We start from the raw sequence: 22002 nt of genomic DNA, 5'->3' as shown, positions 1-22002 counted from the left end.
TAGAAAACAAAGTAGTTAGCAATGGTAATAATTGCCAATATTGTGTAGTTGCGACCGTTGTTCTAACAACAGCGCATTTGGTTCTATAAATAGGAAACCAAATTCGATATCTACTCAATAGGGAAGTGAATAAACTAATATACAACAAATAATTTAATAAGCTAAGAGCCTAATACTAATGATTTACATCATGATGTTGAAGAAGTTTCTGTAGATTATTAAATTAAATAGTAATACTACTATAGATAGTTGGAAATTTTTTGTCATTGTCATACCGAAATGTTGGAATTATTGGAAAGTAAAGAAGAAAGATCAAAATTGGGTTTTGGCGGGGAGTGAAAAATGGCATGTGGAGAGGACAATGTCACATGTCACATGTGAGAACGTTATGATGTTTGGTCTGAAACGGCGCCATTATGTATTATGCATTTCACTTCCCCTCACATTTACTCATCATTCATCAACCCAAATCCTATTTGTTTGGTTTTTTTCTTTTGTAGAATGTAAATATCAAAAATCCTGATGGATAAAGTTGTAGACCAAATTCAATGCTTCTCCATGTTGTATGATGGGAAGAAACCGAAACTCCAAAAAAACCGAGCCAAGCCAAGCCAAAATACATCAATTCAAAACAGCTGAAAATCTGTAGTTCAATTGGTTTCAGTAATTAAAAACCCAGAAATCCATTTTTTTGCCAATGCAAGCTTATTTTCGGCGTATAAATTATTACATAAGCCATATATGTAATAATATAATGAAGAAGATAGAACAAAAGAAGTGAATTTACTTGGTGATCTTCATAATAAAACTTGACTATCGGTTATTTTCTTTATGGTGCAGGCTAACATGTCCTGAATGAAACTCCAAATCGCACACCATCATACAAAACCAAATGCTTTTTGAGTTTTCTACAATCTGATATAAACATTTTGTACCAGTCATATTAAAAGACTTTGCCTTTAATTTTCTCCATATTCGATACCAAAAGAGCTTTATTCTCTCTAACGATTGGCACCGATTACAGTTTCAAAAGCAGATGATTTTATCGTATAAATGTAACCAAATTGAACTAAACAAAATCACATCAACTCGAAACGAACTAAAAATGATTTGATCTGGTTTTCAGTTTCTATAAAACTGCTAAACTAAAAAACCAGAAAAATCAAGCCGAACTAAATCCTAAACTAGATTGCCCACTCCAACTAGACAGCTAATGTTGATTCAAATGTTTAATCTCAATCATAATGTTTAATCTCATTATACCCTAAACACAGAATTGATTAAATCTTTCAGATTCTTGCATCCGACAATCTCAATCTCTTTCAAACCCAGCGTCTTCAGTGACTTCTCCACTGATTTGGGAACCACACATTTTGTGAATCCTAGCTTTGCCACAGTACTTACCCTTTTCTCCATTCTTGGCACCTGTACCATTATCATCCTTCAAATCATATACATAAAAATTTCCTAGCAACAATGAGCTAATATTTTCAAATGTCCTTGCTTACCGTGCGAACCTCGCCCCCTAGACCAATCTCGCCGATAAATGCTACTCCGTGAGGAATTGGAAACTCCAAGAAACTGGATTATGCAATAAAAACAACAATAGTGCTTCATTTGGAGCCAGTAATCAGATAACGCTTATTTTACAAGACACTGTTTAAGAGCACAAAGAAGTATACAACACTCACCTGCTACAAATTGCTGCTGCTATTGCAAGGTCACCAGCAGTCTCCGAAAGAGCCATCCCGTTAGCAACGTTCAGAAATATCCCCTTAAGGACAAACAAAAATTCACTCTATCACTAGGATACTCAATGAGCGTTTGACTTAGATACTAAAGAAACGAGTTTAACACGCTTCTAATCACTTGTTATTAGATAAAACAAGATTATTATTGTAGATTGACACAATACTAAGAAATCTCTAAACTTACAGATTCCTGAATTCTAAGACCAGCTTGCTTCATAAGAACCTATAATATGATAGGCCAAAACATAACAATAAGATATCGTTTATTCAAAAGGAAAAAGAAAGGAACAGATCAACAGAGAGCATGTACCAAACGTAAATTATCATGTCAATGTAAAAAGTAGAACTCACTGCAATAATCATGTCAGCTCTGCTTGCTTGAACACCATTGACATGCCTTGAAACTGTCGAGCCAGGTGCACACAGCGCCTACATAAAGAGCGAAACCAATGTTTAAACATGAACTACAATACTTAGCTTCAAGGTCGACTAAGCACATATGATAAGAGGTCAGCACTATCATCTATTCAGAGCATACATACTACGGCCAATGAAAGTCATTATTCTCATCATACTGACAATCGCAAAATGTATTTAAGGCTTTCAAATCGCAGTTTAATTTATCAAGCATGAGCCCTTTAATAATTATTTGGAATGATGAAGCAGAATGATCTGGTGAGCTACCTGAACTTCAATGAGGAAACTCCGAGATCCATCCATAACAACTGCGACAGCTAATCCAGCTAAAACATCTGAATCCGGGTTCTGTTGACTAAGATATATGCCACTAGGGTTTGAGACCACTTCAAGTCCTGATTGTGACATTTCAAAAACTCCAAGCTGACAAAAGAGATAGCCACATTTTATTCAATAACTCGAAAAAAAATAGGTGGACAGATGAGATGCTTGACATAATTAAGGGAACACAATCCACAGAAATGAGATGCTTGAACTAGCAAGTTCCCGAGAAAAGGAGAAAATCCAGCAAGGAAAAACAATATCATCATGATATTATCAGCAAAGGCATATTACTATTATGTAAAACATACTTCATCAGTCGACCCAAACCGATTCTTCACAGATCGAAGCAAGCGGTAAGTTGAACTTTCTTCACCCTGAGATATGACAGAAACTATATGTCAAGTAATAGTCTTCTGTTGTATCTCAATAACAAAAAGTTCATATACTTGCTATAGTCTAAAACTATAGTTAGAACTACAGAGCGCCATCTATTGAAGGGGATATCATGATTTCATAAATAAACACATCAAAACGTAAGAAGCTGAACACCTCCATGTACAAGACAACATCTACTATGTGCTCCAAAACGCGAGGTCCTGCAATATCACCTGCTTTCGTAACATGTCCAACCTAAAACAGAAAGTAGTTGGCATAAAAGAGCTGATCCAGATCAAACACCACAAATTTGGAAAAGGTAAGAATTGGCAGGAGGGTGCTTACTCACCAAGAAAACAGGGACATTAGATTTCTTAGCAAAACGCAACAGGGTTGATGTACACTCTTTAACCTGTCAAGATTAGAGAATATCAGAAAAGAGAAACCCCCTTTTCAGCAGACAGAAAAAAAAAACATTACGGAATCCCGCATTCTTTTTAGATATGTTTAAAAGGGAACTCTTATGTGGTAGACGAAGACAGATCTTCAGCTTTCACTTTTTTCATCACCTAATGGCTTAACTTCTTGCTCATAGTAATTAGAGTAGTGGGAGACTAAGCGAATAGAGGAGGAAAACTTTTAAACCTGTGTGAGACCACCAGCGCTTCCAGTCACCTGTTTAAGGTAAACCGTTTGAATTGAATCAATGATGAGAGCTCGGGGAGATAGTCGATGAGCTTTAGTTAGAATATCCTGAAAGAAATTAAAAAAAAATGATTCCTGAAAGAAACAGTTATGATACGGAAAGGCTTCAGAATTTCACAGAGTATAGAGTTGGTGTATGACATGTAAACATGTAGAAAATTAACTTGGACATTAACAACTAGGCATAAAAAAGGAACGAACAGATTTGTCGTGCTTAGACAATATAGAGAAGTGTATAAATATGACTTTTGTCTTTTTACAATTAAAAGAATACTAATCCATATAAACAAAAAAAGTATACCTGAAGATCAGAACTCGAAAACAGGTAGAGCTCGTCAGTTTCAATTTTCATCCTGTCAGCCCGACTTCCTATTTGATCAACACTCTGCAAAACACAAACGAAGGCCTTAAGAAGACGGTGTAATCAACTCAACCGAATGCATGGGATGAGATCCTTCCGAAAGAATAAATATATCCAAAGTAAAAGAGAAAAGAAGAAAAGAAAAACAGCCAACAAGTGCAGATGGACAGTATTAAGCTGCTGAAACTCGAGCTAATAATACTTTGCTGCATCTTAAAATTGTGAACGTAAGCTCACTCAGACTATCTATTACTTTGCTGCATCTTAAAATTGTGAACGTAAGCTCACTCAGACTATCTTAAGCAGCATAGTCAAAAAAAAAAAAAAAAGACACGGAGCAAATATACAATCCACGAGTTTTGAATCAGAAACCTGGTAACAGATTTGAGGAAAAAAAAAAAAAAAAAAAAACAGAACATGACTACTACTAAGTACTAACCTCTTCGCCGGAGACATACAAAACCGGTGCTGGTGGGGCCAAATCGTTCCCCTCAGCAATTATAGATGCAATCTTCCATATAAGAAAACGAAAGCTGGTTATGTCCATTCAAACACCCAATTCACAAACTGTTGTTGAATTACTAGAAACTGATGAATAGATTTTCCTAACCTGCAACAACAAAGTACTCTTGCCAATACCAGGGTCACCACCAATCAAAATCAGGGAACCTACAAAAAAGTACCATAATCCGTCCACGGTAAACAAGACACTATGAATATATTTAAAATGTTTGCGAAGCAACATGATGAACACAACCTTTGGATAAACTAAAATGTTGAACACAGAAAGAAAGAGGACAAAAGAATAGAATCACGAAGACAGCATACAAACCTGGGGCAAGGCCACCACCAAGCACTCTCCCAACTTCATTCCCAAAAAGTCCAGGCCTAGTACAAAACACATCATGTAAACAAAACACACAACAAAACAATCTCTTAGATAGTAACAAAACCAAAATCTTCACAAACCTATAAGAGCTAGAGACAGTAAGCCAAAGCAAAAGAAGAACATAAAGCGAAATTCTCCATTGCTACTAAGTAATCCCATCAATAACAGAATTCAATCTCAAAATCATCACAAACCTATGAAAGCTAGAGACAGAAAGCCAAAGGAAAAGAAGAACATAGAGTAAAATTCTCCATTGCCACTAGGTATCCCATCAATAACAGAACTTAATCGCAAAATCATCACAAACCTATGAAAGCTAAAGACAGAAAGCCAAAGGAAAAGGAAGAACATACAGTGAAATTCTCCGTTGCTAATGAGTAATCCCATCAATAACAGAACTCAATCCCTAAAATCATCACAAACCTATGAAAGCAAGAGACAGTAAGCCAAAGGAAAAGAAGAACATACAGTGAAATTCTCCATTGCTACTAAGTAATCACATAATAAGAAAACTCATTTTCAAAATCATCACAAACCTATGAAAGCTAGAGACAGTAAACCAAAGGAAATAGAAGAACATACAGTGAAATCCTCCATTGCTGCTGAGTAATCCCATCAATAACAGAACTCAATTTGAGTGGCTGCACCACCGCTTGCTCAGGTAACCAAGACAAACCAGTACCTTCCGAAACCCCTGAGCCGCCGCCACTAGCTATGCCGACACTCCCACGAGACTCAGAACCTTCAGAGAAACGTCGCATCGACCCAACCTTGTTGCAAGCGCGACAGCTTCCCCACCACTGCCCATCCGAATGCCCACAGCTCTCACAAACCCAAAAAGTTCTCGATTTCGCTTTACCTTTCTTCTTGTTCATAACTACTTCACCTGGATCCCATCCCCGAGCTAACCCGCCCGGCATCGAACCGGATTTTCTCGGTTTCTCCTCCGGTTTGTCTTCTCTGCTGAAACTCGCGTCATTTGCAATTTCTGAGATCGAATTGACGGATTGATCGGGGATAGAGTCGAAAACGGAGGAGAGGCGACGGCATCGAAGGCGGACGGGGGGAACAGGAATCGTGATCGGGGAGGAAGAAGATCGGAGAAAAATAAGAGAGTGGGCTCGAGTGTAAAAGCATCGGAAGCATCTCATGTTTGCGATCAACATCAACGAAAATCTCGAAAGTCCTTTCTACTGCTTGTTAGTAGGGTTTGAGCTTGGAGAGTGTAAACCCGCCAATTTCACAAACACGTATTTGCAGCTAAGTCTTCCCCTTCACACTTCCCTCTTTCTACTTACACTTGAAGACTAGCTGAGAATTTTTTCTTTTTTTACATTTTTTTTATATAACATCTGAGTATATTATTAAAATCTTGAAACAAAATAAGGACAATGCAAAACATCTATTCTATTAAAACATAAGCACATTTACTGCTTGCATCCAAACACTCTCAAAGGTTTTTTTATAATATTTAATTTAATTTTTATATTTAATTTTCGAAAATTAGTTATTAATTTAGATATTTTTAGATTTCAAAAAAATCTAGGTCATCTTTAATTCAAATTTCAAATTATTAGAAATTTAATTAAATTTAGTTACAAAAATTTTCATTCAATTTAATTTAAATTCAAAAAATCAAAAAATGATATTTAAATTTTATTACGAAAATTTAGATAATAATTTTAATACTTTAGAATTTCTTAAATACATGAAAGATTTAATTTAAAATTTTTAATTTAAATAATATTTTTATAAAAATGCATAGTTAATAAATATTTTATCGTATTTTATCATAAACAATCAGTCTAAAATATCATATATTTGAAATTAATAAATATTTATATTATACAATAATATGATCGAGCTGATTAGAGTTATATATATATATATATATATGATTTGATACAATTAAACTAACAGGTTAGTCCGTTTATATATATATATACACATTTTTTTAATAACACAAATAGTAAATAAATATTTTATTATATTTTTTCATAATCAATTGATCCAAATATTCCATATTAGTAAATATTTATAGGGTTATACAATTATAATTATAGTCTTATACGGGTTAGTTTGTCAAAACATGTAAGATAGTAAAAATGATTTAAGACAACTAAACGGATGAATTAGCAAATTCATAGATATAAAGATTGTTTATGTGTAAATTTAAATTCACATAATAACAAAGTTTATAATTAACTTTAGATTAATGTATACTTAATTAACGTATACTCTTATTCTACTAATATACAAATTTTACTGTTTAAAATTAAAATATGATAACAATTTTTTGATTTAACAAAATAAATAACAAAAACAAATTATATGTAAACAAAAAAGATAAATGCAACTTATATTAGAAATAAAAAATAAAACATTCTCGTGCGGACGCACGGGGTTAAAATCTAGTTTGTAATTACATGAGAAACAGAAAAATAATAAAATTGCAAAAAAAAAAATTATTCGACATTTCATGTTTTACAAGATATAGGCGGGACTGTTAAGAACATCTCCAATGGTTTCTTCATTTTTTCCTTCATTTTTGAAGAAACTTCATTTTTGAAGGAAAAAATGAAGAAACCATTGAAGCAAATTTTTCTTCATTTTTTTCTTCAAAAAGAATATTCTAAGTATATTCTATATCTATTTTATTATTAATTGCTAACAAGATCCTTTATTTTTATGTTTTATAAACTTTCACCTATTTATTTAATTTATAACAATTTTACAACAAAATTTAATAATTTTAATGGATCTGGAAGTGGTTTTCCAGATTATTAAGTTGTTAGTTTATGTTATGTTAAGTTTTATTATTTATAATTTACTATGAATTATGTATTTTTAATTTTGTTGTTGACTATATTATTGTATTTTTTTAATTAATATATGTTATTGTATTTTTTATTGTGTTTATTGTAGTTTTACTTTATAATTTGATTAGTTAAGTTTATTGTTCTAAAATTAATTGGGTTAAAAAAGCATAGAAATTGTATTTGGGTATAAATCAAAACATAGAAAAAGTTAAAGATACATTTTGTAAATAAAAAAATTCATCTTCAAAAAATGAAGAAATAAACAGTGTTCCTTCATATTTGAAGGAATACTGTTCATTTCTTCATTTTGAAGGTGAAATTGAAGCACCGTTGAAGAAGATTTCTTCATTTTTTATATTCAAAATGAAGGAAAAAGTGAAATTTAAAGGACCATTGGAGATGCTCTAAGTACATACAGCTAAGACCATCTCCAACAGGGTTCCTTGGCCCAGTTTTTTTAGGAGAAGTTGAGTTAAAAAAAAAAAAAATTGATGTTTTTTTTAATCAATCCCTTATAACAAGAACTTTTAGTGCGCTTCTAAAGTGTATGTCAGATGGGGATGGCTAATTTTAGAGACATTCTTCTCTTCTTCTTGTTCACCATTTTTTATTCTACTTTAATTTAAAATTTATTATTATATATGGTAAGAGATTTTTAATGAATCTTTCTACTGGAGATGCTCTAAAATCATGTTTATCGGTCGTTTTTTATTGGGTCTCTTAACGTTATTCAACCTAAAAATAAATCAAAAATAACTTAAAACAAGAGAAACGTCTTCTTATTTGACATACGAGAAAGACGTTTTTTAGAGGTTAAGCTTGGGTTGGGTTGAGCTTTTGCGACCCAAATTTTTTTTTTTCCTTTCTCTTTTCATTTTCTCGAAATCGCCTCACCATTGCATCTGCACCGATTCAAGCCGTTTCCGATCAAAGAGACGGCCGCCGGAGCTTTATTGGAGGTAAGCCATATCATCTATGGATTCTCTCTCGTCGATTTGTTCTTTTATCTCCCTCTAAATGGAATTTCAATGGATTCTATATGGATTCAGTTATCCTCCATACTTCACGTATCCAATCTCTTCTTCCAGTTTCTTTATTTGTCTCTCCTTTTCTGTGTCTTGAAGATTATGGATTATGGAAAAGTCTTTTTTTTCTTCAGTTTGCAGCCTGTGAGGGACACTCATGAGAAGCAAATACAGCTCTGGAAAGAGCTTATTTTGGATTACTGCAAAGCCCAAAAGGTTTTCTTGATTGGCGTTGTAGAAGATTTCCCACTCTTCTCAAACTCTGCTATTGATAGTATGATTCATTAATGCCTTTTCACCTGATTACATTCGATTACGTATGAATATAATTCTCCTTAATAGGCTGCAAAATTCATAGCTCTTGTAACTTTAGATTTGTTCTTTCGTCTTTAGGCATCAGCGTTAATCCTGCGGCTTTCTATGATTTCAAGTGCTTAAAAGCTTTAGTCTTATTTGATTCATAGGAACTCTAAGCCACGAAGCAAGGGAAACATTCCTCTCTGCCATTGTTGGAGAAGGTTAGATTGTGACATTCAAGCGGCTAGATTTTTCGTGTTTGGTTATGTGAAATCATGTTCTGGTGATAGAATGCTTCTCTATCTATTCACAGGCAGTGCGGAGTGGTTAGATAAAGGGCATAGGAAATGTCTGATTTTGTGGCACCGGATTCAAGATTGGGCAGACATTATTCTTCACTTTGTGAGTCACAAAGAAATTTTTTTTAAACATCGGTTTTGGTTTTACGCAACTCTCCTCTAATCGATTTCCTTGCATCATATTCTATCTATCAGGTGAAAGAGAATGGACTAGAAGACAGTCTTATGACTGTTGAAGAAATACGTTCAGGGACAGAATCACATGGAACAAGTAGAAAACCTTGATTCTATTTTTTTCTGTTTCAGAACTTAGTTTACGCATATGCACTCTTTTCTGTTTCAGAACTTCAAGGGATTGATCGGACGATTCTAATGAGGACATTGAAGCTGCTAGAAAACAAGGGCAAGCTTGCATTGTTTAAAAGAACATCAGCAGATGATGAAGGCGTCAAGTTCTCTGTCTGATGCTACTATGTAAAAACGTTTTGGAACTTGGAAGTATCTTATGAACCAAAGGGAGGAACAAATTTGGATAAAAAACTTTTCTTATATTAATAACATTCGTTCTCTAATCACACTTGAGTTCTATAGAATGGGAGTGATCTCATTACATAACTTAATTAATCACTAGACGATGTGTCCAAATACTTGAGCATAGTGCGACCATCTGCACTAAGCTTTGTTGAATGGAGGCTCTTCTTCCTGTTCGTCTTTTGCTTCTAAAACAGATAATTTATATTAAAAAATAAATAATTTATATAAAATTTGATTCTAAAACAGATTTTTTATATAATTTTTTTTTATTTTTAAGAAATCTATTAAGCTTTCTCTAATGTACCTCCAAATAAATCAATATTTCTTAATAAATCTCTTAACTAAACAATATAACTTAAATAATACTTAAGAGACCCATATGGGTTTCTCTAATAAACATAGTTTAAGTAAGAGACCAATTCGGTAAGAACTTTCATAAGAAATTTGTGAGAGAAGTATACCTCTCACAAAGAGGGAAGATGTTAGAACTAAGCTCTTCTCGAGAGGAGAAGAAAGTAGCAGAAGCTGTCCCATGAAGAAGACTTTGTTAAAACCGTTATCCCCAACTTTAAAGAATTCGTGAGATCGAAAGACCAAGGAAGCGAGCAACCAATTTGAGGAGTCATCATTGTTACATTTTATCCATCTATTAGGCGGTCTCGTCCAGATTAATTGTAAATAATGTCTTTGTGCACCACAAGTCCTTGAAACCCTTTGATTTGGATTGATGTAGTATTCTGCATTCAACCATGTTGGCGGGTGATTCTAATTTCATAATCAGACATTGGTTTGATGTTATAATCGAGATTGGAAGAGCTTGTTAAGTCGAATCTTCAGCTGGTATGATTTAAAATGAAGTGCTGCGTTTTGGAGATAGAAGGGAAGGAGGTAAAAACTCTGATCGCGACAGAGTATTATCTTTACGTGAGTATAAATACTCAGCTCATCTTTATCCTCTGTAACGTTGTATACACAGAAGAGAGATATGGTACTTGTAATCTCTTGTAGCTGTTTCAGCATTCATCTCCGATCTATAAAGCGCCAGGATTGAATCCGGCCCCAGAAATAGACTCTATCACACTGATATGTTGAACCGGGGCAACAAATTCTTGTGTTCTTTTCTTATTTGTTTCCTCTGCTTTCTTTCTCTGTTTCTCAAACTAAACAAACGAGTGACAAGATTGAGAGTTCGTGAAAGAAGTGAGTTCAAGGCGAGAGTAAAAGGAGGTTCATTTCGTAACAAGTGGTATCAGAGCTTCAGGTTCTTGAAGAAAGTTTAGAGCTTGGTGAAAAGTTCAAGCTTTGTTGAACAAAACACGAAAAGCTTCAACCTTTGGTCGAAAAATACTAGAAGGTTCAAGCTTTAGTGGAGATCCGGAGTAAAGCTTTAAGCTTTGTCGAGTTTTGCTGAAAAAGCATCGAACTTTATCAAAGTTCCTTGCTTTGGTGTAAACTTGAGGTTGTTTGCTGAGAAAGTTGTCATCTTTCAATCTTTAGAAGATAGCAAAGGAACTTCTGGCAAGTTCTAGGGTGGATGTCGACAGGTTCGATGGTTCTGGAGATTTCTCTATGATGAAGACAAGGATGATGTCCTATTTTTCGTATTCATGGCTTGAAGGATATCATCACAGACCACAAGCTGGAGATGGTGGTACCTCTCACGAGGAGTGAGCAGAAACAACCAGTTGTGGTGGAGGAGAAGGCAACGTCAGAGCCTCTTACAAAGGTCGTTCCTGATCCTACTAAAATAGAGAAGTCTGAAAAGGCCATGGGTATGATTATAGCAAGTGTAGATGATCAAGTGTTGAGGAAAATCGAACACTGCACCACAGCTGCAGAGATGTGGTCGCTGTGAACAGGTTGTACATGGAGAGCACTTTGCCAAACCGGATTCATCTGCACTTGAAGTTTTACACGTTTAAGATGAATGAGTGCAAGAGTGCGGATGAGAACGTTGATGACTTCCTCAAGATTGTTGCAGAGTTAGGCAGTCTTGAGGTGAGAGTCTCTGATGAAGTTCAAGCCATTTTGTTCTTCACATCTCTGTCTGCAAGCTATGATCAGTTAAAGCATACTCTCAAGAATGGGAGAAACTCTCTGACCCTAGAAGAAGTGGTGTCGGTCGTCAGATCAAGGGAAATAGAGATTCTTGAAGCTACTCAGGATTATAAAATTCCTGCATCAAGGCTGTATACAAAGAAAAGAGGGAGATCTACGACTAGAGGTTCCAAGGACTCAAATGAGAAAAATCGGAGTAGATCAAAATCAAAAATAAAGGCTACTTGTTGGTTTTGTAAGAAAGAGGATCACTTAAAGAAAGACTGTAATGCTAGAAAGAAGAAGTATGGGAATGATGGGCATGAAGAAGCAAGTGTTATAACCAAGCAGTTGGTTTATTCTGAAGCATTGAGTATGGATGATCATAAAGCAAAAGATGTGTGGGTTCTTGATTCAGGGTGCACCTTCCATATGACATCTCGTAGAGACTGGTTTGTTGATCTACATGATAGTGGAGGCACAACTATCTTGTTGGGTGACGATCATACAGTTCAGTTAGAGGAACAAGGGTCAATCAGGATAAACACACACGGTGGATCAATTAAGGTACTTCACAACATCAGATATGTACCTAACTTGAGGAGAAATCTCATCTCTACAGGAACTGTCGACAAACTTGAGTACAAACATGAAGGTAGAGATGGTAAAATAAGGTATTTCAAGAACAATGTGACTGCACTTCGAGGAATATAATCAATGGCCTATACTTACTTGATGGGGAGACTGTTTTATCTGAAACTTGCAATGTCGAGAAGAGGAGTGATAAAACGTCCCTGTGGCATAGCAGACTCAGGCACTTAAGCATAAATAATCTCAAAGTGTTGGCTGAAAAAGGGTTACTAGACAGAAGTGAGGTGAAGGAGATGGGATTTTGTTAACATTCCGTGATGGGAAAGATCAAGAATTTAAGTTTTAATGTGGGAAGACATAATACTGAAGACATTCTTGGATATATATATGCTGATATGTGGGGTTCCCCGAGTGCCACACTATCCTTTTCAGGAAAACAATAGTTCTTATCAATTATTGATGACAAAACAAGAAAGGTGTGACTGCTGTTCTTGAAGACTAAAGATGAAACCTTCAACAAGTTCAGAGAGTGAAAAGAGTTAGTTGAAAAACAAATGAACAAGAACGTGAAGGTACTAAGGACAGATAACGATTTGGAGTTCTGCAATGCAAGGTTTAATGAGTATTGCAGAGAACATGGTGTAGAGAGACATCGAACTTGTACTTACACATCGCAGCAAAACGGTGTTGCTGAGCGGATGAATCGAACTGTTATGGAGAAGGTCAGATGTATGTTGGTTGAATCAGAGCTTGGTGAGGAGTTTTGGGCTGAAGCAGCCTCAACGGAATCATATTTGATCAATAGGTCACCCTGCTCAGCTGTAGATCACAATGTTCCAGAAGAATTATGGCTTATTCGGAAACCTGGATTCAAACGCCTGAGGAGATTTAGTTCGGTTGCATATGTTCACCATGATCAAGGAAAATTGAAGCCAAGATCACTGAAAGGGGTTTTCTTGGGTTATCCTCAAGGAACTAAAGGGTACAAGGTCTGGTCATTCGATTCTGAAAAGAGTGTAATAAGCAGAAATGTGGTGTTTCATGAAGATCAAGTGTTGAAGGATTTAAAGTCCATGAATGAGCAAGAACCTAAACAGAATCAGGAGATTGGTCAGTCTAGTGGAACTCGGAGTATTGAGATTGTGGCTAAGGCAAGCTCAGAGGAACAACAACAACAACCTGAACAACTAGACACAAAGAATTTTATTCAAGGTGGAGCTTCTGAAGATGATTTAAGCGATTCTGAGGAGGAAATGATAGAACAGAATGCATAGGTTGAAGTTGATCTGGCTGGATATCAACTAGCTCGAGATCGATCATGGAGAACTATTGTTCCACCATCTAATTCTCAGACTCTTGCTTGATGGCATTTTCACTAATTACAACTGAAAGTCTCAACCTAGAAGAACCACAATGCTATCATGAAGCCAAGAACTGTGAAGTATGACTCATGTGGGATGGTTTGATGGAGGAAGAGACGACGTCTCTATCTAAGAATAAAACCTGGGATGTTTTGATAGACAAGTGGGGAAGAAAGTCACTGGTTGCAGGTGGCTCTACAAGAAGAAGCCAGGTATACCTGGAGTGGAACCCAAGAGGTACAAGGCCAGATTGGTAGCAAGAGGTTTTACACAGAGAGAAGGCGTCAATTATCAAGAGATATTTGCTCCTGTTGTAAAACATGTTTCTATAAGAATTCTGATGTCTGCAGTGTAAATCAAGATTTGGAGCTGGAACAGATGAATGTTAAAACAGCATTCCTTCATGGTAATTTGGAGCAAAAACTGTATATGGAACAGCCTGACGATTTCAAAGTTGATTATGATAAAGATCATGTCTGTTTACTGAGAAAGACTCTTTATGGTCTGAAGCAGTCGCCTAGAATGTGGAATAAGAGGTTTAATCAGTTCATAACAAGTTAGAAGTTCCATAGAAGTGGTCATGATTGTTGCGTTTATGTGAAGAAAGTTGAAGTTAGATTTGTGTATCTTCTACTGTATGTGGATGATATGCTATTAGCTGCTAAGAAAATGGCAGAAATTGATAGCTCAAGAAGATATTGGGTTCTGAATTTGAAATGAAGGATATGGTTGCGGCAAGTCGGATCTTGGGGATTGATATAAAGCAAGACAGAAAGGAAGGGGTGTTGTACTTGTCTCAATAAAGCTACTTGAAGAAGATGGTGCAGAAGTTCAAAATGAGTGAGGCAAAGACGGTTAATACATCGATTGGTGGACATTTTAAACTGTATGCAGTTCGTGAGGCTTCAGAGTGTCTTGATACATATCGGTTTCCTTATTCTAGTGCTGTGGGAAGCATCATGTATGCAATAGTTAGTATAAGACCAGATATGGCTTATACCATTGGATTGATGATAACACCTGATTTTGACCATTTTTCACCATTGATTTCAAATGATTTACTTTGTTTTAGGAACTTTTACTATGATTTTCATGTATTTGTACTCTCAAGACTCTTTTCAGAAAACTTAGGGAATATGATGGTAAAATGGAGGAAATCCACATTTTTAGCTCAGAGTCAGACAGTCAGAAGTTCAGCCTCAAATGAAGACTTTCTCACCGTCCGATCCAGTTCAAATTTGGAGACAATCAAGAGGAGACAATCAGCTTTCCATATCACTTTACATCACAAAGATCCAATGGTGCAATCAAAAGATATATGGAGAACAAGTTGACCCAGTTCACCAGTCCCGGAAGACTCTCACCCGCGGCAAAAGCATGTTTTACCTGCCCTGGAAGACTCTCACCCCCGGTGGACCTTAGGACGAGCCACAAGGCCCGACATCAAAGCCCACTTCGCCATTTCTCTTCAGAGAAGCCATAATTGAGACCTGGAAGACCTTATGACCTATAAATACATTGTGTAGTAGTCCTAAACGGGTGTGTGCTCCTGTAATAAGATTTTGAGCCACCAAACTTTGTTTTTCTAGGGTTAGGCGATGGAGATGGGGATTCTTCCCAAGATCCATTGTTCTTCCTCCTTTTTATCTTATTAACTTTTCTGTTTCATTCTTTTGCATTCTTCTATGTCTTTCATCATTCATTGCATCATGTAGATTAGTCCCAGAGATTCAAGTTGTTTGAAGATATCGACAAACATATATATCGATTAGGATTTCTATTGTTCTTAGCCATATTCTGGATCTCATCTCTTCTAAGTTATTCGTAAAGCATGAGAGTAGATTCATGACCTATTCTCTGAGCGTATGATTGATCAGAGCCACGAGAGTGCTGTATCAGATCATCCATACCTAGCTTTAGAAGAACATAGTCGCTATAGGAGTCGAAAGCTACCTATAGAGAAGATGTGAGCAGACGAATTCAATGTCCAATGCATGATCTTAAGTTTAGCATGAGAGCGAGAGTTAATTGCTAGATCTAAGAGATTAGTTGATTAAGCTGACGACAGTTGGTTAATCATACATGTGTCATTCTAGTTCAATGCAGATTCCCAGAAACAGATGAAGACAAATCGCCCGGAAGCTAATTGGAAATGCCACCATACATCGATTTAAGTAAACCGGAGAAGTCTAAATCGCCACCTATGAGTTTAAAAGTCTTTAGTTTGAGTCGATATGCTTTAGATGTTCTTTTAAAAATTCATCCTGCATTGCATTTCTTGTGAATATTAGATTAGGTTTAGTTTAAGATCTTAACCAAATACCCCAAAATTTTATTGGTTTATGAGTTTGCTTACTTCCCAGTTTGTTGTTTCTTGCAGATTAGACATCCTCCCTGTGGATCGACACCCTAAGTCCTACAACGTACATCTGTGCACTTGCAGACACTAGGGTTTTATAAATTTAAAACTTAAGGAGGACCAACAGGCTTGTTAAAAAACAACCCTAGGTCCGAAAGCCCATCAAGTTTTTGGCGCCGTTGCCGGGGAGGCATGAAGTCGCTGGAGGTCTAAACCTGGGAGGTTGAAGCCGCAGACGACTATATATATGTCGAGTTTCTGCCAAAGAAACATAGGAAGTAAACCAAATTCATAAACACCCTAACTTTTTCTTTTTCTGCTTATTCTTTATTCTGTTTGCCCTAGTTTCAGAAACCTTTGAAGCATGGATCATTAAAGGAGAAACCCTAACCCCGAGCGAAGGTCCTGCGACCTGTGTGAAGCTCCATGCGCATGTGAATCACCCTCCAGGCATGATTTTGATCATCATCTTCGGAACCCTAATCCGAATCACCACCATGGAGACTCGCGACCTCCACACCACCGAGATGAGCCCTACTCGCCACACCTGGTGAACCGTCGACCATCTCACCCTCTTCCTCATCAGATTCTGCACCAAAACGCTGAAGCTGATCGATTTAGGCTCCAACTGAATCGATTAGGAGCTATGCTGAATCAATACCTTGATTTTTAAGTTGTTACGGAAGCTACCCTGTACAAGAGGATCGATGACCTCACTCACCATGTGAAATCGCTAGAAGATCTGCACTCTCAAGACATTGCTGCCCTAAAAAGGAAGATAGATGCTTTTGAGGAAGAGCAGCCAAGACAAAAGTATGATATCCTTCAAGGATCCATTGATGCCAAGGCTGCTAAGCTAGAGATCAAGGAGTCCAATGAAATCGCTTCATGGTACAGAGGAAAGACGGATGGTGAACTTCAAGAGATTGAATTTCGCCTGAGCAAGCTTGAGCACAAGAGCATGGAAACTAGTTCTGACATCAAGCATCTCTCTAAGTGCCAAAGAGACGCCAACCTTGTTGTGAGGAAGATCTTTGAGAATCATGAGAAGGATTCTCTTATTCATGGTCATCAAAAAGAAGAAGAACCAACCAATCCTGATGCAGGAGATCCCACAATGAACACCCAGAATAACCCTGAAGACGTCCTGGAAGAGCAAGAAGAAGAAGCAGCTGAGCAACCTTCGGAGCTCCTTACTGCGGCCGCGAGGACTTCAGCCGCGGCCAAGCCAATCCTCACCGCAGCCGCGAGAGTTTCACCCGCGGCCGGATCCTTCTCAGCCGCGGATGCGACGTCTCAACCCGCGGGAAATCGCCATCTAACTCCAAGTCTGCATTATCAAGACCCTGAGGAACCAGAGGAGCATGAATCTTACATCCCATGCAAGAAGATCACAGAAGAAGAACCAGATGTCATAGATGTGGAGGATGAATCACCTAAGAGGATTGAAATGCCATACATAGATTCAATCATCGAGTTTGACGCTGCCAAGTTCAATTGTGATTCTTATTCTGTATTTGAGGCGCCAGATCATCCACAGGGAAGACCAGTTTGAAATCTGCACAAAGTTCAAGACAAAGGTCAATTTCTTATCTTTTCTGACATTAGAGGTGAAAAATTCCTCAATATTTTCTGTGATTCTGGAGCTTGCATTAACATGATGTCCAAAGCAACTGCTTTGAGACTTGGCATTAAGTACATCTCAAGTATCAGACAAAGATTAGCTTAGTAGATGATTCAAGTGCAACACCAAGAGGGATAGCCCGAGACATTCCTCTAAGGATTGGAGATTGCATTGTACCTGTCCATCTATACATAGTGAAGACCAAAGATGACTCTTATCCAATTATTCTTAGATGGCCTTTTTTAGCAAATGCTGGAGCCATCATGGATTGGCCCAACAGGCGAGTTTCTTTTGCCAATATCGACAAGAACATCTTCTATGAAGCTACACCACTTAAGAGCAAAAGAGGAGAGCAAATAGCCCAGGCAATTGAACCAGGAGAACTCTGGAGTGATGAAGAAACTTGATGTCGTGTCAACTGCGTGAGGGAACAAGTTTTACCCTTAACAAAACAAATGAAAGCCGCAAGTGCACAGCTAATCAGTTGTAGTATTTAGGGATCGAATCCACAGAGATTTGTGTGTCTGGTATTCTTCTACGGTTTTTAACTTTATGTCTAGACTAGATTGGTTTTAAAGGTTGGTTGTTTGTCACGAATTAAACTAAAATAAAAGAAAGCAAATAAATCTATCCTAAAAAGCAAGTAGAAAAATCAAATGGAAAGCAAGTAAAGCAAGTAAATATCAAACTAAGGCAATTGAAATGCAGATCTAAATAAGCAAATAAAAATCGATTGGTTTGTAAACTATGACTAAAAACGCTGAGCTTTTGGGAACTCTAAGGGATCATAATCGGTTTTGACACTAGGGTAGATAGATTGGGATTGACGGATATCGATATATAGGTGGTTCTAGAGCTAGAGTACAGCGGTATGACTACGTCACTGTCGTGATCATAACCAACTGTTTCTCGCAATCCTGACCAGTAGGTTTCCACTCTGGCCCTGGAAGGGAGAGAACGCAAGAGCTGCACAAGACTCGTCAATACTCACGATCTCGCCGCAGGTAGGTTTCCACTCCTACGGAAAAATCGCCTGTTTCATTCTAGGGCTGATACTTAATGAAAACTTTCGCAACACTAACTATCTAGATCAGATACTAGGTGATCAATCAAGCATACATGCAATAAGAACAAGAATAAACAGAGAACAGGTCGAAATCCCAGATCTATAAACCTAGATGTCTTAATCGATTATGAGAGCCCCTTTCAAGAACCCTAAGCCCAACTCGGGATCTACTCAGACATGGCTGAGGTCGACATCATCATTGGTTTTAATAAAAGTAATTAAAAACAGTAAAGAAGAGAGATGAAGAAAGCTTCTCTATTGAAGAACTCGGACTTGAATAATCTTCTACAAAAATTGCATAAAAACGGCTAAAGGAAAAGGGTTTCTGTAAAGTATGAATGGTTCTCTCTAAAAACGACTTAAATGACAAGTATTTATAGTCTTCAATACTCCATGGTCTCTAGGGTTCCGGAATTGAGGCTGAGAATGACTTTGGGCTTCAGAAATATGGGCTTTAATTCGGAACTTGATGGCCGCGGTCGGGAGTGACGTGACCGCGGGGATTTGGTGGTTGGCCGCGGTCGGGAGGCTTCTGACCGCGGGAAATAGGCTGTTGGCCGCGGTCGCGTGACTTGCTGGCCGTCTTCGATTGGCTCCGGGGCAAATGGAATATCTTGAGATCCAACCGTTGGAATGTCTCCAAACCAAGTGCATTTGAAAGCTGGTTGATTCTTCTATAAATTGTCCAATTTTGAGGGTGATCAGACGGTGAGAAAGTCTTCGTCTCTCCATGAGAGTTCTGACGGTCTGCATTTATCCAAAAGAGTTTTTTTGTTCCAATTTGTGCCTCTTTATCCCAAATTACCTGAAAAGTCTTTTAAAATCCGAAAACATAGAAATCCTTTGAAAACCTTTGAAAATGGAGTAAAAACACCTGTAAAATATATTAAAGTGATCCATAAAATGGTCAAAATCCGGTGTTATCAATTCCCCCAGACTTAGTCTTTTGTTTGTCCTCAAACAAAACAAAGGCTAAATCTCGGTGAGAGGTTTGAAAACGCAGGAACTAAACAAAATCTCAGAGACCAAACTTCTAGACCAATATCGATCAGTATGCATCAATCGGGAATAGCATAGAAAATTCTCACTAGCAATACAGGCCTAACTAGTCCGTTAATCCGTAATGCAGAAATCTATGCACTAAGATCTAACTTCCAGTCAACTAGCTCTTAACATTCATTAAAAATCTCTGTGGTTCTCATCAAAGAAAGTCTAGGCAAGGCAATCTAGGCTAGGTGTCAAAGGGGTATTCTAGGGGTAAGGCTTAAAGTGTTTACGGGTTACCTGAAGATCTGGAGGATGCAGGATATTATGCAAAACCGCAAGAGAGAGTGAAGCTGTTGGTATCCACAGTTTTCAGTCACTTTCTTCTTGCCATAGATTCCTGGTCTTCTTCCTCAGATTCTCTCCTAACTCCCCCAGACTTAGATTTTTGTAAATCTTTCAAAACCATAGCTCCTTAAACGAATAGTGGTTGCTTGTTGCTCCACAAATTTCGTCAATCGAAGACTCATTAGGCTTTTTGTTTCCCTCTCTCTTTTCATTCGTTTTTTTTTTGTTTTTTTGAAGAGAGGGAACACCTTTAGATGATATAGAGTCTTAGAGAGCACGAAATTACCAGTTAATATCTGTCTTGTAAAGCTTTATGAGGTTTCTGATACTCTTCCTTCCCAATTCCATTCAGTCTCCTCTGTGAGTGACTGAAAACTGCGTCGCTCCTCTTCTCTCCGACGTTTTTGCACATATCTGCTGATATAAACTAAAGAGAGAATGCATGAGGATTGAAAACAAGGATTTTGAGTTTAGGGTATGGTACCAGATAAAGATAAACTTGTCATCTAGGACGACAAAGAGTGGTAAAAGTGAGGGTAAAAGACGTCCTAGATGTGTATGTCGATGCCTGCCTAAAATCAATGATGAGAAAATTAGATGTCAATATTAAGGTCAAATAAAATGAGCTAGTATATCCTGTCAGAAAGAATCTCCATGAATAGAAGTCCTCTGATGGGAGTTCGTAGTGCAAGTACTCTAGCTACTGCCTAGTCTAGTGCTAACCACAAATGAGCTATCATGCATAGTGTAGAAGTGTGCAGGTCTAAATCATCATAGTTTTGCGTCAAACATTCCTGAAAAATACTTAATGTCGAATAGGTTACATATTAAATTTTAAAAAGTGCTTGAAATTTAAAGGCAAAAACAAGAAAATGATTAGTACGGATAGACATCCTCCCCCAGACTTAAATCACACTGTCCCCAGTGTGAAAAAGTTGGTGAGAAAATGGTGAATAAAAGCAAAATAAAATAAGATAAAAGAAAAAAGAAATTGATGATAGAACCGTGATGGTAGTGAAGTGCTGATCAATCACTCATCCTCCGATGTGTCGTCTGCGAACTGGTGCTGCTCCTGTAGGAAGGTGACAACGCGCTCAAAGCGTCGTCCCTGTCTCTCAACTCTGCGCTCCAGATCAGAATGTGTGTGCGATGATGTAGATGATGAGGTGTGGCCGGTCGAAACAGATGGCTGAAAGTGAGCACGGGCCGCAGCTGCATCACGCCTCGCCTTGGCCACTATGTATTGGCCAATGGTGAATGGTAGTCCATCGCGGACGTCCTCCATTACACAATCTCGGAACTGATGGTGAAGGCAAGCTGACTCGGTGCTCCTCAGTGCCAGTGCAATACTTGTAACCAAACCTGTCTGGATCGAAAGCGGCACGAGAGATAGTTTGATCGCGAGAGAGATAAAGTAGGTCATACCAGACATCGGAAAGTGGATCATCAGATGAGAAATCGAATCCTACAGCCTGTAGTATCGCTGTAATAGCACTTCCGTAAGCTGGAGTAACGTCCTTGCAACCATGTAAATCATGCTTCACCTTGACCATGTTCTGTGTTATGATCCATGCAAAGCAAGCAAGTCGTGGGTCGTCCATAAACGGAATCTGAAGTGTAATGAGCTCAGTCTTCAAAACACATCCCATGTTGGCTCTAGAGAAAATTGTGTGTGCTAAGAGTTTGTGCACAACTCTCACTGCTGGATGAGTAAGAAGGGCTGACTTGGATCTCCCGCTATCATAGACTCCATGACCCATCTCTCTCCACAATTTAAGATCGGGTTCATCTTCAAGGTAAATGCCATCGGTGTATGGAAGCTTAAGAGCTTCGCAA

General features: G+C 37.5%; 2 protein-coding genes across 2 annotated transcripts; one reads left to right on the top strand and one right to left on the bottom strand.

The window, feature by feature from the left end:
- Positions 1-1019: 1019 nt before the first annotated feature.
- LOC18018943 (DNA repair protein RadA) lies at positions 1020-6107 on the bottom strand. The gene is made up of 15 exons (XM_006402066.2): positions 5405-6107; positions 4766-4821; positions 4544-4602; positions 4373-4444; positions 3874-3957; positions 3513-3620; positions 3217-3279; positions 3042-3122; positions 2801-2866; positions 2436-2591; positions 2103-2180; positions 1936-1974; positions 1692-1774; positions 1509-1581; positions 1020-1425 (listed from the first exon to the last, which is right to left on the bottom strand). The coding sequence occupies exons 1-15, from the start codon at positions 5986-5988 to the stop codon at positions 1258-1260; spliced, it is 1770 nt and encodes a 589-aa protein (XP_006402129.1). The 5' UTR covers positions 5989-6107; the 3' UTR covers positions 1020-1257.
- Positions 6108-8004: 1897 nt separating this feature from the next.
- LOC18018942 (vacuolar protein sorting-associated protein 25) lies at positions 8005-9828 on the top strand. Its single transcript, XM_006402065.2, has 7 exons — positions 8005-8016; positions 8452-8600; positions 8801-8940; positions 9131-9184; positions 9277-9365; positions 9458-9533; positions 9606-9828. The coding sequence occupies exons 1-7, from the start codon at positions 8005-8007 to the stop codon at positions 9725-9727; spliced, it is 642 nt and encodes a 213-aa protein (XP_006402128.2). The 3' UTR covers positions 9728-9828.
- Positions 9829-22002: the final 12174 nt, after the last annotated feature.

Source organism: Eutrema salsugineum, unplaced genomic scaffold (genome assembly GCF_000478725.1).
Source record: "Eutrema salsugineum unplaced genomic scaffold, Eutsalg1_0 scaffold_2, whole genome shotgun sequence".
Classification (NCBI taxonomy): domain Eukaryota; kingdom Viridiplantae; phylum Streptophyta; class Magnoliopsida; order Brassicales; family Brassicaceae; genus Eutrema; species Eutrema salsugineum.
Note: the sequence above shows the minus strand (reverse complement) of the source record. Positions and strands in the feature narration are given on the sequence as shown.